The 20,000-nt window shown below is 42.3% G+C and overlaps 1 protein-coding gene across 1 annotated transcript in view; it reads right to left on the bottom strand.

The window, feature by feature from the left end:
- The window catches only part of LOC147025926 (uncharacterized), a 168,921-nt gene that overhangs the window by 56,606 nt on the left and 92,315 nt on the right, over nucleotides 1-20,000 (bottom strand). Inside the window, exons 30-33 of the mRNA XM_085883558.1 lie at nucleotides 19,078-19,228; nucleotides 17,883-17,926; nucleotides 15,955-16,125; nucleotides 6-10,411 (exon numbers count right to left, since the gene is read on the bottom strand). Coding sequence (XP_085739684.1) covers nucleotides 6-10,411; nucleotides 15,955-16,125; nucleotides 17,883-17,926; nucleotides 19,078-19,228 — 10,772 coding nt within the window. The remainder of the gene's footprint in view (nucleotides 1-5; nucleotides 10,412-15,954; nucleotides 16,126-17,882; nucleotides 17,927-19,077; nucleotides 19,229-20,000) is intronic.

Consider the following 20,000-nt stretch of genomic DNA (forward strand, 5'->3'; position numbering starts at 1 on the left):
GGTAATAAAGTGGTGGTAGTATGGGGTGTAACTGTTGTAGATCTTGTGGTTGTGTGGAGAGGTGTACTAAACTGAGTCGTGGTTGCTGATGCACCAGGTGTTGATGGTAATGAAGTAGTAGTGGTATTGGGTGTAACTATTGTTGATCTTGTGGTTGTGTGAAGAGGTGTACTAAACTGAGTAATGGTTGTTGATACACCAGGTGTTGATGGTAATAAAGTGGTGGTAGTATGGGGTGTAACTGTTGTAGATCTTGTGGTTGTGTGGAGAGGTGTACTAAACTGAGTCGTGGTTGCTGATGCACCAGGTGTTGATGGAAATGAAGTGGTGGTGGTATTGGCTGGAACTGTTGTAGATCTTGTGGTTGTGTGGGGAGGTGTACTAAACTGAGTAATGGTTGTTGATACACCAGGTGTTGATGGTAATGAAGTGGTGGTCATGGGTTTAACTGTTGTTGATCTTGTGGTTGTTTGGATAGGTGTACTAGACTGAGTAACGGTTGTTGATACACCAGATGTTGATGGTAATAAAGTAGTGGTGGTATGGGGTGGAACTGTTGTCGATCTTGTGCTTGGGTGGAGAGCTGTACTAAACTGAGTTATGGTTGTTGACACACCAAGTGTTGATGGTAATGAAGTCGTAGTCATAGGGGGTTTGACTGTTGTAGATCTTGTGGTTGAGTGGATAGGTGTGCTAAACTGAGTTATGGTTGTTGATACACCAGGTGTTGATGGTAATAAAGTAGTGGTGGTATGGGGTGGAACTGTTGTCGATCTTGTGGTTGTTTGGATAGGTGTACTAGACTGAGTAACGGTTGTTGATACACCAGGTGTTGATGGTAATAAAGTCGTGGTGGTATGGGCTGGAACTGTTGTCAATTTTGTGCTTGTGTGGAGAGGTGTACTAAACTTAGTAATGGTTGTTGATTCACCAGGTGTTGATGGCATTGAAGCGGTGGTCGCAGGGGGTTTAACTGTTGTTGATCTTGTGGTTGTGAGGATAGGTGTACTAGACTGAGTAACGGTTGTTGTTACACCAGGTGTTGATGGTAATAAAGTAGTGGTGGTATGGGGTGGAACTGTTGTCGATCTTGTGGTTGTTTGGATAGGTGTACTAGACTGAGTAATTGCTGTTGATGCACCAGGTGTTGATGGTAATGAAGTGGTGGTCGTGGGTATAAATGTTGTTGATTTTGTGGTTGTTTGGATAGGTGTACTAAATTGAGTAATGGTTGTTGATACACCAGGTGTTGGTAATAAAGTGGTGGTTATAGGGGGTTTGACTGTTGTGGATCTTTCGGTTGAGCGGATAGGTGTACTAGACTGAGTTAAGGGTGTTGATACACCAGCTGTTGATTGTAAAGTAGTGGTGGTGGTATGGGGTGTAAGTGTTGTCGATCTTGTGGTTGTGTGGAGAGGTGTACTAAACTGAGTAATGGTTGTTGATACACCAGGTGTTGATGGTAATGAAGTGGTGGTCGTGGGTTTAAATGTTGTTGATTTTGTGGTTGTTTGGATAGGTGTACTAAACTGAGTAATGGTTGTTGATACACCAGGTGTTGATGGTAATAGAGTAGTGGTGGTATTGGCTGGAACTGTTGTCGATCTTGTGCTTGTGTGGAGAGGTGTACTAAACTGAGTTATGGTTGTTGATACACCAGGTGTTGATGGTGATAAAGTGGTGGTGGTATGGGGTGTAACTGTTGTCGATCTTGTGCTTGTGTGGACGGGTGTACTAAATTGAGTTGTGGTCGGTGATGATGCATGTGATGAAGAGAATGAAGTTGTGGTCGGATGTTGCTTTGTCGTCGTTACAACCTTGGTGGTGGCGTTGCGTGTAGAAGGAAATGCCGTCGTTGATTTGGATATTGGGACTGTACTGAGTGAAGGTGTTGTTGTAAGTTGTGTTGTTGTCATAGTTTTGGGGATCGTGGTCGTTGTGGGAGCACTTGTCAACAATGTTGTGGCTGTGGATGCAGAAGAAGCTGGGGGGGTTGTTTTGGTTGTGGATGTACTAAAGTGTGTGGGAGTGGTTGTTGATTTAACTGTGGTTGAAATGAATGTCGTGGGGCTTGTTGTTGGACATCCGTCACAGCATAGAACTTTTATTTGGTAGTCGTAACAGAACGGTTGTGGCGTACACAACAATCCAGTTTTCACATCACAAACGACATTCTGATTGAGATCATCAATGGGTGTGTTTGGAAACTCCATCGCTTCACATCGGATGTCTGCTGGGGCTCTGCAAATGTCGATTCCGCTTTCCCTAATTTTAACATACGTCTCATCGTCTGGGTTGACCATGTCGGGGTAGGTGACCGAGATCCAGTGAGACCAAGTGCAGTTTTGACGGCATGCCGTTGGAGAGATGGCGGGGCGAGTTGTGGGTTGTGATATTGTTGAAGGAACTGGTATTGAAGTGAATGAAGTTGTGCTTGGCAGTTGTGTTGTTGTCGTCGTCTTAAGGGTGGGAGTGGTTGTGGATGGACTTGTCAACAGTGTTGTGGTTGTCGATTGCACAGGTGAAGTTGTCAATGAAGTCGTGGTTGTTGTTGGTGACTTTGTTGTGGTTGTGGGAATGGAATATTTGGTGGTTGTTGAAGGAACTGGTGTTGAAGTTGTGCTTGGCAGTGGTGTTGTTGTCTTTGTTTTCTTTGTGCTGGGGCTGGTTGTGGATGTACTTGTCAACAGTGTTGTTGTCGATTGCACAGGTGAAGATGGAACTGAAGGAGTGGTTGTTGGTGGTGATGTCATGGTTGTTGAAGCAACTGGAGTTGAAGTGAATGAAGTCGTGCTTGGCAGTTGTGTTGTTGTCGTCATCTTAGGGGTGGGAGTGGTTGTGGATGGACTTGTCAACAGTGTTGTGGTTGTCGATTGCACAGGTAAAGATGTCAATGAAGTAGTGGTTGTTGTTGGTGACTTTGTCATGGTTGTGGTTGTGGGAATGGAATATTTGGTGGTTGTTGAAGGAACTGGTGTTGAAGTTGTGCTTGGCAGTGGTGTTGTTGTCTTTGTTTTTTTTGTGCTGGGGCTGGTTGTGGATGTACTTGTCAACAGTGTTGTTGTCGATTGCACAGGTGAAGATGGAACTGAAGGAGTGGTTGTTGTTGGTGGTGTTGTCATGGTAGTTGAAGTGAATGAAGTCGTGCTTGCAAGTTGTGTGGTTGTCGTCATCTTAGGGGTAGGAGTGGTTGTGGATGGACTTGTCAACTGCGTTGTGGTTGTCGATTGCACAGGTGAAGATGTCAATGAAGTAGTGGTTGTTGTTGGTGACTTTGTCATGGTTGTGGTTGTGGGAATGGAATATTTGGTGGTTGTTGAAGCAACTGGAGTTGAAGTGAATGAAGTCGTGCTTGGCAGTTGTGTTGTTGTCGTCATCTTGGGGGTGGGAGTGGTTGTGGATGGACTTGTCAACTGTGTTGTGGTTGTCGATTGCACAGGTGAAGATGTCAATGAAGTAGTGGTTGTTGTTGGTGACTTTGTCATGGTTGTGGTTGTGGGAATGGAATATTTGGTGGTTGTTGAAGGAACTGGTGTTGAAGTTGTGCTTGGCAGTGGTGTTGTTGTCTTTGTTTTCTTTGTGCTGGGGCTGGTTGTGGATGTACTTGTCAACAGTGTTGTTGTCGATTGCACAGGTGAAGATGGAACTGAAGGAGTGGTTGTTGGTGGTGATGTCATGGTTGTTGAAGCAACTGGAGTTGAAGTGAATGAAGTCGTGCTTGGCAGTTGTGTTGTTGTCGTCATCTTAGGGGTGGGAGTGGTTGTGGATGGACTTGTCAACAGTGTTGTGGTTGTCGATTGCACAGGTGAAGATGTCAATGAAGTAGTGGTTGTTGTTGGTGACTTTGTCATGGTTGTGGTTGTGGGAATGGAATATTTGGTGGTTGTTGAAGGAACTGGTGTTGAAGTTGTGCTTGGCAGTGGTGTTGTTGTCTTTGTTTTCTTTGTGCTGGGGCTGGTTGTGGATGTACTTGTCAACAGTGTTGTTGTCGATTGCACAGGTGAAGATGGAACTGAAGGAGTGGTTGTTGTTGGTGGTGATGTCATGGTAGTTGAAGTGAATGAAGTCGTGCTTGGCAGTTGTGTGCGTGTCGTCATCTTAGGGGTAGGAGTGGTTGTGGATGGACTTGTCAACAGTGTTGTGGTTGTCGATTGCACAGGTGAAGATGTCAATGAAGTAGTGGTTGTTGTTGGTGACTTTGTCATGGTTGTGGTTGTGGGAATGGAATATTTGGTGGTTGTTGAAGCAACTGGAGTTGAAGTGAATGAAGTTGTGCTTGGCAGTTGTGTTGTTGTCATCATCTTGGGGGTGGGAGTGGTTGTGGATGGACTTGTCAACAGTGTTGTAGTTGTCGATTGCACAGGTGAAGATGTCAATGAAGTAGTGGTTGTTGTTGGTGACTTTGTCATGGTTGTGGTTGTGGGAATGGAATATTTGGTGGTTGTTGAAGTTGTGCTTGGCAGTGGTGTTGTTGTCTTTGTTTTCTTTGTGCTGGGGCTGGTTGTGGATGTACTTGTCAACAGTGTTGTTGTCGATTGCACAGGTGAAGATGGAACTGAAGGAGTGGTTGTTGTTGGTGATGTCATGGTTGTTGAAGCAACTTGAGTTGAAGTGAATGAAGTTGTGCTTGGCAGTTGTGTTGTTGTCATCATCTTAGGGGTGGGAGTGGTTGTGGATGGACTTGTCAACAGTGTTGTAGTTGTCGATTGCACAGGTGAAGATGTCAATGAAGTAGTGGTTGTTGTTGATGACTTTGTTGTGGTTGTGGGAATGGAATATTTGGTGGTTGTTGAAGGAACTGGTGTTGAAGTTGTGCTTGGCAGTGGTGTTGTTGTCTTTGTTTTCTTTGTGCTGGGGCTGGTTGTGGATGTACTTGTCAACAGTGTTGTTGTCGATTGCACAGGTGAAGATGGAACTGAAGGAGTGGTTGTTGGTGATGTCATGGTTGTTGAAGCAACTTGAGTTGAAGTGAATGAAGTCGTGCTTGGCAGTTGTGTTGTTGTCGTCATCTTCGGGGTGGGAGTGGTTGTGGATGGAATTGTCAACAGTGTTGTGGTTGTCGATTGCACAGGTGAAGTTGTCAATGAAGTAGTGGTTGTTGTTGGTGACTTTGTTGTGGTTGTGGGAATGGAATATTTGGTGGTTGTTGAAGGAACTGGTGTTGAAGTTGTGCTTGGCAGTGGTGTTGTTGTCTTTGTTTTTTTTGTGCTGGGGCTGGTTGTGGATGTACTTGTCAACAGTGTTGTTGTCGATTGCACAGGTGAAGATGGAACTGAAGGAGTGGTTGTTGTTGGTGATGTCATGGTTGTTGAAGCAACTTGAGTTGAAGTGAATGAAGTCGTGCTTGGCAGTTGTGTTGTTGTTGTCAACTTAGGGGTGGGAGTGGTTGTGGATGGACTTGTCAACAGTGTTGTGGTTGTCAATTGGATAGGTGAAGATGTCAATGAAGTAGTGGTTGTTGTTGGTGACTTTGTAATGGTTGTGGTTGTGGGAATGGAATATTTGGTGGTTGTTGAAGGAACTGGTGTTGAAGTTGTGCTTGGCAGTGGTGTTGTTGTCTTTGTTTTCTTTGTGCTGGGGCTGGTTGTGGATGTACTTGTCAACAGTGTTGTTGTCGATTGCACAGGTGAAGATGGAACTGAAGGAGTGGTTGTTGTTGGTGGTGTTGTCATGGTAGTTGAAGTGAATGAAGTCGTGCTTGCAAGTTGTGTGGTTGTCGTCATCTTAGTTGTAGTAGTGGTTGTGGATGGACTTGTCAACTGTGTTGTGGTTGTCGATTGCACAGGTGAAGATGTCAATGAAGTAGTGGTTGTTGTTGGTGACTTTGTCATGGTTGTGGTTGTGGGAATGGAATATTTGGTGGTTGTTGAAGCAACTGGAGTTGAAGTGAATGAAGTCGTGCTTGGCAGTTGTGTTGTTGTCGTCATCTTGGGGGTGGGAGTGGTTGTGGATGGACTTGTCAACTGTGTTGTGGTTGTCGATTGCACAGGTGAAGATGTCAATGAAGTAGTGGTTGTTGTTGGTGACTTTGTCATGGTTGTGGTTGTGGGAATGGAATATTTGGTGGTTGTTGAAGGAACTGGTGTTGAAGTTGTGCTTGGCAGTGGTGTTGTTGTCTTTGTTTTCTTTGTGCTGGGGCTGGTTGTGGATGTACTTGTCAACAGTGTTGTTGTCGATTGCACAGGTGAAGATGGAACTGAAGGAGTGGTTGTTGTTGGTGGTGATGTCATGGTAGTTGAAGTGAATGAAGTCGTGCTTGGCAGTTGTGTGGTTGTCGTCATCTTAGGGGTAGGAGTGGTTGTGGATGGACTTGTCAACAGTGTTGTGGTTGTCGATTGCACAGGTGAAGATGTCAATGAAGTAGTGGTTGTTGTTGGTGACTTTGTCATGGTTGTGGTTGTGGGAATGGAATATTTGGTGGTTGTTGAAGCAACTGGAGTTGAAGTGAATGAAGTCGTGCTTGGCAGTTGTGTTGTTGTCATCATCTTGGGGGTGGGAGTGGTTGTGGATGGACTTGTCAACAGTGTTGTAGTTGTCGATTGCACAGGTGAAGATGTCAATGAAGTAGTGGTTGTTGTTGGTGACTTTGTCATGGTTGTGGTTGTGGGAATGGAATATTTGGTGGTTGTTGAAGTTGTGCTTGGCAGTGGTGTTGTTGTCTTTGTTTTCTTTGTGCTGGGGCTGGTTGTGGATGTACTTGTCAACAGTGTTGTTGTCGATTGCACAGGTGAAGATGGAACTGAAGGAGTGGTTGTTGTTGGTGATGTCATGGTTGTTGAAGCAACTTGAGTTGAAGTGAATGAAGTCGTGCTTGGCAGTTGTGTTGTTGTCATCATCTTAGGGGTGGGAGTGGTTGTGGATGGACTTGTCAACAGTGTTGTAGTTGTCGATTGCACAGGTGAAGATGTCAATGAAGTAGTGGTTGTTGTTGATGACTTTGTTGTGGTTGTGGGAATGGAATATTTGGTGGTTGTTGAAGGAACTGGTGTTGAAGTTGTGCTTGGCAGTGGTGTTGTTGTCTTTGTTTTCTTTGTGCTGGGGCTGGTTGTGGATGTACTTGTCAACAGTGTTGTTGTCGATTGCACAGGTGAAGATGGAACTGAAGGAGTGGTTGTTGGTGATGTCATGGTTGTTGAAGCAACTTGAGTTGAAGTGAATGAAGTCGTGCTTGGCAGTTGTGTTGTTGTCGTCATCTTCGGGGTGGGAGTGGTTGTGGATGGAATTGTCAACAGTGTTGTGGTTGTCGATTGCACAGGTGAAGTTGTCAATGAAGTAGTGGTTGTTGTTGGTGACTTTGTTGTGGTTGTGGGAATGGAATATTTGGTGGTTGTTGAAGGAACTGGTGTTGAAGTTGTGCTTGGCAGTGGTGTTGTTGTCTTTGTTTTCTTTGTGCTGGGGCTAGTTGTGGATGTACTTGTCAACAGTGTTGTTGTCGATTGCACAGGTGAAGATGGAACTGAAGGAGTGGTTGTTGTTGGTGATGTCATGGTTGTTGAAGCAACTTGAGTTGAAGTGAATGAAGTCGTGCTTGGCAGATGTGTTGTTGTCGTCATCTTAGGGGTGGGAGTGGTTGTGGATGGACTTGTCAACAATGTTGTAGTTGTCGATTGCACAGGTGAAGATGTCAATGAAGTAGTGGTTGTTGTTGGTGATTTTGTTGTGGTTGTGGGAATGGAATATTTGGTGGTTGTTGAAGGAACTGGTGTTGAAGTTGTGCTTGGCAGTGGTGTTGTTGTCTTTGTTTTCTTTGTGCTGGGGCTGGTTGTGGATGTACTTGTCAACAGTGTTGTTGTCGATTGCACAGGTGAAGATGGAACTGAAGGAGTGGTTGTTGGTGATGTCATGGTTGTTGAAGCAACTTGAGTTGAAGTGAATGAAGTCGTGCTTGGCAGTTGTGTTGTTGTCGTCATCTTAGGGGTGGGAGTGGTTGTGGATGGAATTGTCAACAGTGTTGTGGTTGTCGATTGCACAGGTGAAGTTGTCAATGAAGTAGTGGTTGTTGTTGGTGACTTTGTTGTGGTTGTGGGAATGGAATATTTGGTGGTTGTTGAAGGAACTGGTGTTGAAGTTGTGCTTGGCAGTGGTGTTGTTGTCTTTGTTTTCTTTGTGCTGGGGCTGGTTGTGGATGTACTTGTCAACAGTGTTGTTGTCGATTGCACAGGTGAAGATGGAACTGAAGGAGTGGTTGTTGTTGGTGATGTCATGGTTGTTGAAGCAACTTGAGTTGAAGTGAATGAAGTCGTGCTTGGCAGTTGTGTTGTTGTCGTCATCTTAGGGGTGGGAGTGGTTTTGGATGGACTTGTCAACAGTGTTGTGGTTGGCGATTGGATAGGTGAAGATGTCAATGAAGTAGTGGTTGTTGTTGGTGACTTTGTCATGGTTGTGGTTGTGGGAATGGAATATTTGGTGGTTGTTGAAGGAACTGGTGTTGAAGTTGTGCTTGGCAGTGGTGTTGTTGTCTTTGTTTTCTTTGTGCTGGGGCTGGTTGTGGATGTACTTGTCAACAGTGTTGTTGTCGATTGCACAGGTGAAGATGGAACTGAAGGAGTGGTTGTTGTTGGTGATGTCATGGTTGTTGAAGCAACTTGAGTTGAAGTGAATGAAGTCGTGCTTGGCAGATGTGTTGTTGTCGTCATCTTAGAGGTGGGAGTGGTTGTGGATGGACTTGTCAACAGTGTTGTGGTTGTCGATTGCACAGGTGAAGATGTCAATGAAGTAGTGGTTGTTGTTGGTGATTTTGTTGTGGTTGTGGGAATGGAATATTTGGTGGTTGTTGAAGGAACTGGTGTTGAAGTTGTGCTTGGCAGTGGTGTTGTTGTCTTTGTTTTCTTTGTGCTGGGGCTGGTTGTGGATGTACTTGTCAACAGTGTTGTTGTCGATTGCACAGGTGAAGATGGAACTGAAGGAGTGGTTGTTGTTGGTGATGTCATGGTTGTTGAAGCAACTTGAGTTGAAGTGAATGAAGTCGTGCTTGGCAGATGTGTTGTTGTCGTCATCTTAGGGGTGGGAGTGGTTGTGGATGGACTTGTCAACAGTGTTGTAGTTGTCGATTGCACAGGTGAAGATGTCAATGAAGTAGTGGTTGTTGTTGGTGACTTTGTCATGGTTGTGGTTGTGGGAATGGAGTATTTGGTGGTTGTTGAAGGAACTGGTAATGAAGTTGTGCTTGGTGCTGTTGGTGTTGTTGGTGTTGTTATGGTTGTTGGAATGGAATATTCCGTGGTTGTCAATTGCACAGGTGTTGGTGTGACTGAAGGAGTTGTTGGTGTTGGTGCTGTTGGTGTTGTTGGTGTTGTTGGTGTTGTTATGGTTGTTGGAATGGAATATTCCATGGTTGTTGATTGAGCAGGTGTTGAGAATGAAGTTGTGGTCGGCAGTTGTGTTGTTGTTGTAATCTTCGTGGTCGTAGCATTGGGTGAAGAAGGAAATAGTGTTGTTGTTGGTTTCGTTATTGGTGTTGTACTGAGTGAAGTTTTTGTTGTATGTTGTATTGTCGTAATTTTGTGGCTCGTGGAGGTGGTCGGTGTGCTCATCAACACCGTTGTGGTTGTGGATTCCACTGGTGATGGTGGGACTGAAGGAGTTGTTGGTGTTTTTGGTGTTATGGGTGGGGTTGTCGGAATGATATGTTTCGTGATTGTTGATTGAGCAGATGATGAAGTGAATGAAGTAGTGGTGGGAAGTTGTGTTGTTGTAATCTTGGGGGTGGTAATGGTTATTGGTGAACTCGTCAACACTGGTGAAGTGGTTGTTGATTCTTCATGTGCTGAAGTGGATGCAGAAGAGGCCGTGGGATGTGTTATGGTTGTGGATGGACTGAAGTGTGTGGGGGTGGTTGTTGATTTAACTGTGGTTGAAATGAATGTCGTGGGGCTTGTTGTTGGACATCCGTCACAGCATAGAACTTTTATTTGGTAGTCGTAACAGAACGGTTGTGGCGTACACAACAATCCAGTTTTCACATCACAAACGACATTCTGATTGAGATCATCAATGGGTGTGTTTGGAAACTCCATCGCTTCACATCGGATGTCTGCTGGGGCTCTGCAAATGTCGATTCCGCTTTCCCTAATTTTAACATACGTCTCATCGTCTGGGTTAATCATGTCGGGGTAGGTGACCGAGATCCAATCGGACCAAGTGCAGTTTTGACTGCAAGCCGTTGGAGAGATGATTGGGATAGTTGTTTGTTGTGGTGTGGATGGTTTTATAGGTGTGATTGTAATATTAGCGACCTGTGTCGTGGTTGTTTTTTCGGTGTATTTTGAAGTCAAAGTGAAGGAGAAAGTGGTTGAAGGCTGTGTTGTAGTTTTTGTTTTCACTGTGCCCGTAGTCATTGTTTCAGGTGTTGATTCAAAAGGTGTAGCCGTTGGTGAGCTGTACTGAGTCGGAGTTGATGTTGGACTTGCAACTGCAAATAGAAAGGTTGAAGTGGAAGTGAATGTTAAATATCCACATATATATATATATATATATATATATATATATATATATATATATATATATATATATATATACATACATACATACATACATACATACATACATACATACATACATACATACATACATACATACATATCAACAAGCATTTAAAGGTCATTTCCCTGCTAATGCGGGGGTTAGCCTATATATATATATATATATATATATATATATATATATATATATATATATATATATATACATATATATATATATATATATACATACATATATACATACATACATACATACATACATACATACATACATACATACATACATATCAACAAGCATTTAAAGGTCATTTCCCTGCTAAAGCGGGGGTTAGCCTCTATATATATATATATATATATATATATATATATATATATATATATATATATATATATATATATATATATATATATATATATATATATATATATATCTGTCAATCTCCTTTATTTGTCCATATATTAGTCTTCTGTTCATGGGCAAAGCTTGTCATTGAACATATAAAATGGGGATTAGGGAGTGGGAGTGAAAGCAGAATGAGAGAGAGGGAGAGAGGGAGAGAGGGAGAGAGCGAGAGAGCGAGAGAGCCTTAATCCACCATTAAGGATAAGGGTGGAGATGATAGAAGCATCAGAAAGACAAGAAAAAGAGCAATCAAAAATTGCAGACACTCGCCAGGACTTGTTTTGTGTGGTTTTGTGTGGTGTTTGTGTACTGATGTATAACGTAATTAATAATAATGCGTGTATTACAGTGCATCGACATAATTAGAACTGCCACTTTATAACTGCTGGCAGTGATGACCGCGTACCAAAACATCCCGCTTTTATGCAACCGCGCTTTGATCGGACACGTCACCCTGACCCATGACGTTTATTGCCATTCAATTGAATTCAGAATGGGATTGAAATAAATTTCAGTTTCAGCTGCTATTCCTCTACCCTCAAACCCATTCAATCACAGCCAAGTGAGCCTTATTCAAAAAAAAAAAAAAAAAAAACAGAACCCAGATCAAAAAATTAAATAATTCTGCCTGCCAGACCAATGCCCGATCAGGTTGAAATTTAAAACATGCATTCCCCATCTCGAGTAGATCATAAATGTGAAGTTTCATGTCAATTGATGAAGCAGTTCAAGAGAAATCAATATTTTTTGGATATTCGCTCAATTCAATATGGCTGCGAGACCATGTAACATATCAATTATTTGTGAATACCCTGGTATCCCCAAGACTTGGGGAACATGTGGGTGAAGTTTCCCCTCGATCTGTCCAGACATTCTGGAGAAGATTTTTTTATTGGTTTTTGGGTAAATCCAATATGGCTGCCGAACCATGTGACCTATGACATCATATGTGCCAACGTTTTTGTCCTCATGGATAGGCCGTCATATGTGTAAAGTTTCTCCTCAATCTGTTCAGCCGTTTTATTTCAGAAAAAGTTTCTAAAAATAAAAATAAAAATGACCGTTTTTACAGCCATTTTTCCCTGCTGTGCAGGGGTTAGGCTTTTTCTTGAGGCAATGTTTTATGGCCGGATGCCCTTCCTGACACCAACCCTGGTCGCCTCTTACGACACACAGGGATATGGTACACCTATTCTAACCGGGACTAGTACACTGGTACTCATTTCGCCGACCTCGGAAGGATGACAGGCTGAGTCAACCTCCTGGTGTTAATTCAGCAGCCAACGGGGCTTGAACTCAGGACCCTGGGATCCCAAGCCGCCACCCTAACCACTAAGCCAACACCAGGCTTCAGAGAAAGTTTCTGAAGTTTTAAAAAAATGGTTGCTGAATCACGTGACCGATTTATGTCATCAATTTTTTTTTCTGTGGATCAATTTATCCCGAGATGATCCTCCAAATTTTTCATACTGATCGGATGGAGTGTTCTATGTATACAATTATAACGTTATAACGAAGGCACCTATGGCATCATTAAAAAAAAAAAATCACACTTTTTCCCCATGAGGAGTGCTTGCCATGTGCCAAGTTTCCATTTTTTTTTCTTGGTGTGGTTTTAGAGATACAGAGGTCCAAGGTTTTTCGTTTTTTTTCTGACATGGCTGCCACACCATGTGACCCATGACTTGATAATTATGATTAAAACATTCTACATGAGTAGTCGCTCGTATGGTGAAAACTTCGTCTCAATCCGACAAGCGGTTGCAGAGAAAAACACTTGTGTTCTGTGCGGCCAAACAAACAAACAAACACACCCAAATGCAATACCCTCTCCTCTAGCGAGGGTAATAAGTATCAATGGAGTTGGTAAAATGATTGGAGCATTCACTCTGAGCCGAGGAGGTTGGTGGTTCGACCACGATCCTGGCTGAGTCATACCAAAGACTTTAAACATGGGGGCAAAACCCCTGGGTGCTCATCTGGTAGTGGCTGGATAAGATAACCAGGGAGCCACTGGTAGGCATGGATGACCCAGAAAATATGTAACGGAGAAGAAATTAAATACCTATGGATTTGTGTTTTTTTAATGCCATGAACAAACTTTGGGACATCATGGGTGATGAAAGTGATGGTCAAGTTTCATCAGAATTGTGTGTGTAGTTTCTGAGAAGAAAGAAAATACCTATTTTGGGGGGCAACCCCCGTAGACCCCCTGAGGGCCTCTTTTTTTTCTAAATTTTTATTTTTCATGCCATGAACAAACTTTGGTGCATACACGGTGATGAACGTTTTGGTAAAGTTTCATCGAAATTATATGTTCAGTTTCAGAGGAGTTGTAAGTATATGTGGGCATGAAACGGCATGTTTCGTGCGCCAGGAAAGCCAGGTCAATCATGATAACGTCTCAGAATAGAATGAAATAGCACAGATTGTTGAGAAGGATCGAGTGGAAGAGGGATCAAGAGTTAAAAAAGAGATGAAGAGTCTGATGAACATAATGGACAAGAAAAAGTAATGAGTGAAGGTGAAGGCAAACTGAAGGCTGGAGCCGTCAGCAAGATCTCGTGAGTGCGGAACGTTTCCACTGCACTGGCAATATGTGCAAAATAGCGAGTTTCTCAGGACGATTATTTTGATTTCACGGGCGCCCGCATACAGTGGAGGGAAAATGCGGGTATCGGCATTTGCGGGATCCCAGCCAAAATATGCAGCCAATCCGCTTGGGACACTCCTTTGTGTATTCAGTCATTGAAACCCTGCTCTCTTGTTCATCCTAAGACCAAGAACGGTTGAGGTTGCTAGCAACAGCCTCTGAACATTCATCAGATTGGCTGAATGCCATCCCCATCCCCTCTCTCAGCCTAAAGTTGGACGATTCTCAGTTGAGAATCACGTGTGCCCTTCGACTTTGTTCACCTCTGTGCCGCCTTCATACTTGCATTTGCGGCATGGCAATCGACTCCTCAGGGGTGCACGGTCTCAGCTGCAAGAAAAGCGCTGGCAAGTTCCCTCGCCATCATCAAGTGAATGACCTCATCAAACGGGCCATGGATTCTACAAACTTTTACTCTGTTTTGTAACCAGTAGGGGTTTCCAGGGTCGACAGTAAGAGACTTGACAGTTTGCCCATTTCCCCCTGGAAAAACGGCAGGATATTGTTCTGGGAGTTAACACGCAGCGACACTGTAGCACTAAGCAATTTGCTTACATCATCATCTACACCAGCCAAGGTTTCCGAAATGGGGGAAATGCGCAAACTCACCAAATACGCCAATTTGAGGGAGAACCATGAAGTTTTTCCCATTTGCATTGAGACATTCGGTTCTTTGGGGCCAAACGGGCTGAAGTTCTTCAAGGATGTTCAAAATCGTGTCAGCATTGCCACTGGAGAGCCCCGTTCCACATCGTTTATTCTACGAGTCATTGGTATGGTGCTTTCAAAGAGGAAATGCGGCGAGCATAACGGGAATGGTTCCAGAATCAAAAAAATATTGATGACATTTTTTACCTCTGAAAGTTTTATCACTTATCAATCACTAATTTTTAGCTTATCTGGAATTGAAATTCCAGATAAGGCATCGTCATTGCGCACCATCCGCCTTTCTGTCTCCTCCAGCCAAATCGCTTGGCCAATCCGGCTGAAATTTGGCAGCAACGTTCCGCTCCTGACTGGTAATGGGGATTACAAAGCTCATTCCAGTCACTTGACTTAAAGAAGGTCAAAATGGCCAACTTAGTAAATTTCTTCAGGAATCTTCTTCTCCAGACCCACCAGTCAGAATGCTACCAAATTTGGGTTACAATATTAGGCCAGGGTACGGATGTTAAATTGTAGAGGTCATTCAGGTCACGTTACCAGAAGTGTGTCGATATGGCCGCCATAGTCAATTTTTGGAAAAATCTCATAAATTCCTTAAAAAAATGTTCTTCTCCAGACCCACCAGTCAGAATGCTACCAAATCTGAGTAAGAACATTAGGACAGGGTCCTGATTTTAAATTGTTGAGGCCGTGCCGATCAAGTGATTGGAAGTGCATCAAAATGGCCGTCGTGTAAATTCCTTCAAAAATCTTCTTCTCCAGGCGCACCAGTTAGAATGTTACCAAATTTGGGTTCCGACATTAGGCCGGGGTAGGGACGTTAACTTGCAGAGGTCATGTTGATCACTTTACCGGAAGTGTGTCAAAATGGCCGACTTCATCAATTTTGGGGAAAATCGTGGGAATTCCTTTAAAAATCAAAAATCAAAATGCTACCAAATATTGGTTACAACATTAGGCCAGGGCCAGATAAGCTACAGATCCAGTCGTCCTATTTTTTTTTTCCTCTTGTGGAATTGGCTTTTTTTCTTTTGAGAACTGTGAATTTTTTTTCTGGTGAAATATGGATGATTGTTTATCTAAACTTGTGAATTTTTTAAAATTAATTTTATTTGAAATTTTAATTTACCGCTAATGTTTTTGTCATTCATTTTATTATTTTTGTGTTTTATGCCTGTTTTAATAAACATTTTGGACAAATAGCAAGTTGATAAAGCATCAGTGGTGGTGTCGACTCAAGTGACTCTGTAAAGGTAAAAGAGTCACAGAAAGCCTTGTCAACAGTGACACGGATGTATATATAGGTAGTTACTTATACCATGATACCAGATTGCTGGCAGGGCAGTATTTTTATATCATAGGTGGTAATACCTGGATGCATGGTGCAGCTATGCTTCCACATTCAGCAGAAGCCTGGTGGACACGGAAACGGGATGTATGGCTCAGAGAGGTAGAAGATAAAAATTGAGTTGTTCAAAGAACCGATGGACAAGACGAACTGAAGTCCGGTTAGAGAGGGTGGTGAAAGAAAGCCATGAAATAGATGAGTATAGAGCAATATTTAGATAAAAAGGCCAGGAGATCGACGAGAGAGGAAAAGCAAAGTTGGGAAAACTTTGTTTCTGGGAGAAAAAAAATATGAGAAGTTGTAGCAAAGAGACATGATGAGGTAAAGGAAAAGTTTATTGTAAAGGAAACTTCATAGAAGTGTGCGCTGTTAGTGTGATGGCTGAGAGAGGAATTTGCCATACCGGTTGAGAACGACACTGTCGTAGTTGGCTGGGTTGTGCCACATTCTTTGGATGTGTATTCGATGGTTCCGTTGCCACCACACACTGCTTTGTAGCACCAACCAGATTCTTCAACTTCATAGATCACTTCTCCAACCTCGTATTCCGTGCCATTGAAAATACAAGGACAATCTGGTGATAGAGAACGAGAGTGTTAAATTTCGTTGTACAGTATAGCATTGCAGAAAGGACAACAACAGTAGTTGGTATTGAAACTATGGTAAATATGTAGTTTGCTTTTATCAGACAGGCACCTCTTTCAACCCTCGTCAGTTCATACTAAGCACCGATGGAAGTTGAAGACGTTAAAGCCTTTGGTAGAACCAGGTTGTCATGTTTGATGGTCCACTATGAGCACATGGTTTATCTTCCTGAGATCCTAGGTTCAAATAGTATGCTGTGTCGAATGTCGTGATCCTACATGTGATAAATGTACAAAGTACAAGCTCCTCAATGAGTGTAAGATCTATGCAACATGTACAAGCAAAGTACGACGTTGAAGTGATGCCATTCTACAAAATCAAAAAGGGCAGATGGGTCGATGAAACTTAACCTATTTATTTAAAAATTCCCCTGCTAGATGCACACACTTGTCCCATCGGTTTGGTGGCACTTTGTTAACGTTTGCACAGAAATCTTTGGGATGGGTATGCAGCTATTCAGGAGATGCAATTTGATGTCTTCATCATTCATAAACTTAATGCCACCCAGATGTTCTCTGAGTGGCTCAAAGAGATGAAAATCACCAGCTGGCAAGTCTTGAATGTGAGAATGAATTCGATGTTCCAAACCCATCTCTGCCAGAAAGGTTCCAGTCACATGTGCCATGTGTGGACAAGCATTATCATGAAGTAAATAAATGCCCGTAGACAGCCAACCAGGTCTTCATTTGTGTATTTCTGGTCTCACTTCATTGCGTAACAAGTCACCATCATTTGGTGCGTTGATGGTTTTCTCGCTTTCAAAAAAGCAAAAGGTTCAAGAACCTGATTGTCATAAGTTTTCATGACAATGGCTGATCCTTATACTTTTGATGGTGTGGACCGAGAAAGTCTCCTGTTCACGCTGGCTTGCCATTGATGGACCAAGATCTCATTACACGCCACAATCTTCTTCAATAAATCATCTTGCTCTCTCCGGTGACGTTGCAATGGCCACACGAGTTGCCTTTTGATCAAACATGAGGTCCTTTAGCGCCCACATTACATGAACCCTCGAGCTATCGTGTGCAGCGTGTGCAAAATGAGTACCAGCTTACTGGTAACAGGGGTATCAGCGGCACAGCTGCGCTTCCCAGAAAATGATGCAACCAGCAGCTACATGCTGCATAAAAAACCACCACCACAATAGAGAGATGGGGACAAAAAACGATATATATATATATATATATATATATATATATATATATATATATATATATATATATATATATATATATATATATATATATATATATATATATATATATATATATATATATAGCAAGATATTTCAAAAAGTTGTCGACGGATTATGACAAAACTTGATGGATGAGTTGGGTAGGTGACAAGAACAAGCTAATTAGATTTTGGTTCAGGTCCGGATGCAGATCTGGCATATCAGTGGGATACAAAACGTAAACTGTACAGCCTGGCGGATGTATGCGCTCGATCGAGTGTTCGTTCGAGTTTTCCATGTTTTGTACAATACGTTTCCAGTATTGTAAACTGATTATATCTTACTGTTGAAACCTGCTCGGCAGAAGTCCAGGTCCAAGAATGAAGCTCAAAATGCTGAGCTTTGCACACCTCCTCCTGTTGATTTTTTTTCTAAGGTAATTCAAACAGAGATTTCTTTCTCTCTCATTATTTACAAATAATAGACTTTATAATTCAAATATAAAGTCTTACCTGGAATTGGTGTGCATGAAATGGTGGCGTATTCCGTGCAGACACTAAAAGAAAGTAAAATAAAAGCAAATACTGAATCAGAGAACATGATACCAAGAAAAGGCATCTGGGTGAACAAACCAAAAAACAAGCATCGTGCTATTCTTATCAATAATGGTTACAAAAGCCAACACCACGAGGAGAGAAAAAAACATCCCACAACCCAAACGAAATGTTGGCCTGCATCACAGAGGGCTCACACAATCATGTTGCGATTCATTACATGACGATGAATACACATGGTGGACACTCCGAGTCCATGACTGATTTATGAGACTTTGTGAGGCTGTGAAAAATGCGGATGATTGCAGTGATTTTTTTTTTGTTTGTGGTTTCAGTCCCATGGATTGTATCAAAATATCATTTTTCGAACAAAATATCCATTAATCCGTTTATCCAGTCATCCATCGAGATATATTTTATCCATCGAGATATTTTTTATCCATGAAAACATCCATTTATCTGTTCATCCATCAAGATATCCGTTTATCGATCAAAACACCCGTTTATCCATCGAGTTATGCATTTACCCATTGATATATCCATTTATCTGTTCATTCCTGAAGATATCCGTTTATCCATCGAGATATCCTTTCATCCATCAAAACATCCATTTATCTATTTATTCATCAAAATATCCATTTATCAATTTTCCATCGAGATATCTGTTTCTCCGTCGAGATATCTGTTTATTCGTTCATCCATCAATATATCTGCTTATCCCTCAAAATGTCCATTTATCCGTTTATCCGTCGAGATATTCACTTATCCATCAAAAATATCGGTTTAACCGTTCATCCACGTAGACATATGTTCAACCCAGATATATCAGTAAATCCAATGGGATATCCATTTATCCATCGAGATAGCTGCTTGGTAATCGATATATTCATTTCTTGAGTTCTTTGAACAGATGCAGGAGCACAGGATAAAGCGTCCAATGAAGTCGTATTCACACTCACACGAGTGTTGTCTTGGGAACTCAAGCTGAATGTGATGGTATCCTTAGCTTCCTCTCCCACTCAACCGCAATTAAAAACTTGATCAATTAAAGATATAGATGTCGTTGAGGTTACTCACTGTTTTGTGCCAAGTTGTTTTGAAATGGGAATTTATGATTGATATACGGTGAAAACCGATCACGTGGATGACTCACCATTGTTGGCACCGCTCGTTCGAAGGGACATCCTCCCCAGGCTTGTAATGGTTGTTTTTATCATCGTAGCAACCACAACGATCGAGAGGGACACACGTCATGTTTGTTTCATCCAAGTAAGGCTTGTCGGGTGGGCACGATGGGAAGCAACCTAGGAAATAATATCGGTTGTCACGTTCTTTCACAACAAGTAAGATGAAACAAAACAAATATTTATAGAAGCGGTGATCATAATTATTGTAATTATTGCTCAAACTGTTGAACAAGATTTATTTAGTTTGACGTCAAAAAGCAAGACCCCTTTTTCAAAAAGAAACTGTGGTTGCCTCTTCCTCACTCTAACACAACAACACCAACAACGACATAAAAACCGTTAATCCATCGAGATATCCGTTTGTCCATCAGATATTGCTCCGTTCATTACAGGTGCACAATTCTACATCACTTGCTATTGCTTTTTTCCCTCAAACAATGAATATATCTATCAATAATCATTGATGAAAATCCAGACCAGTTCCACCACTCATTGGAGCGTAAGAGAGGCCATCTGCTGGCTTAGTGGTGAGAACGCCAGCAGGCTTGTGGTCATTTTTATGAATACAACAGGCACTACCATGATCATGTTAGAAGGATAATAAAAGGTTGTCTACTTTGCGTTTGATTTTTCATCTTCCCACATCTCCATCCCATCAAGCATTTATAATGCATCGCATAACCGACCAAGCAGAGCACATCGAGAGTAAAACAGGGACAACCAGACACATTGAACGCCCTTACGCGTACACCAAAGAGGTATCGGAGGAAGTGTTCAGGAAGGACAGAAGAAAGGAGACTTGCGGGTTATTTTGTGGAAGAATCTCACATTTTGAACCGTTGTTTTTGTCGGATTATAAAGCCTTACTAGATTTTCACACATTGTTGAA

Source organism: Eptatretus burgeri, chromosome 5 (genome assembly GCF_056783735.1).
Source record: "Eptatretus burgeri isolate ZD-2024b chromosome 5, Ebu_testis_v1, whole genome shotgun sequence".
NCBI classification, from domain to species: Eukaryota; Metazoa; Chordata; class Myxini; order Myxiniformes; family Myxinidae; genus Eptatretus; species Eptatretus burgeri.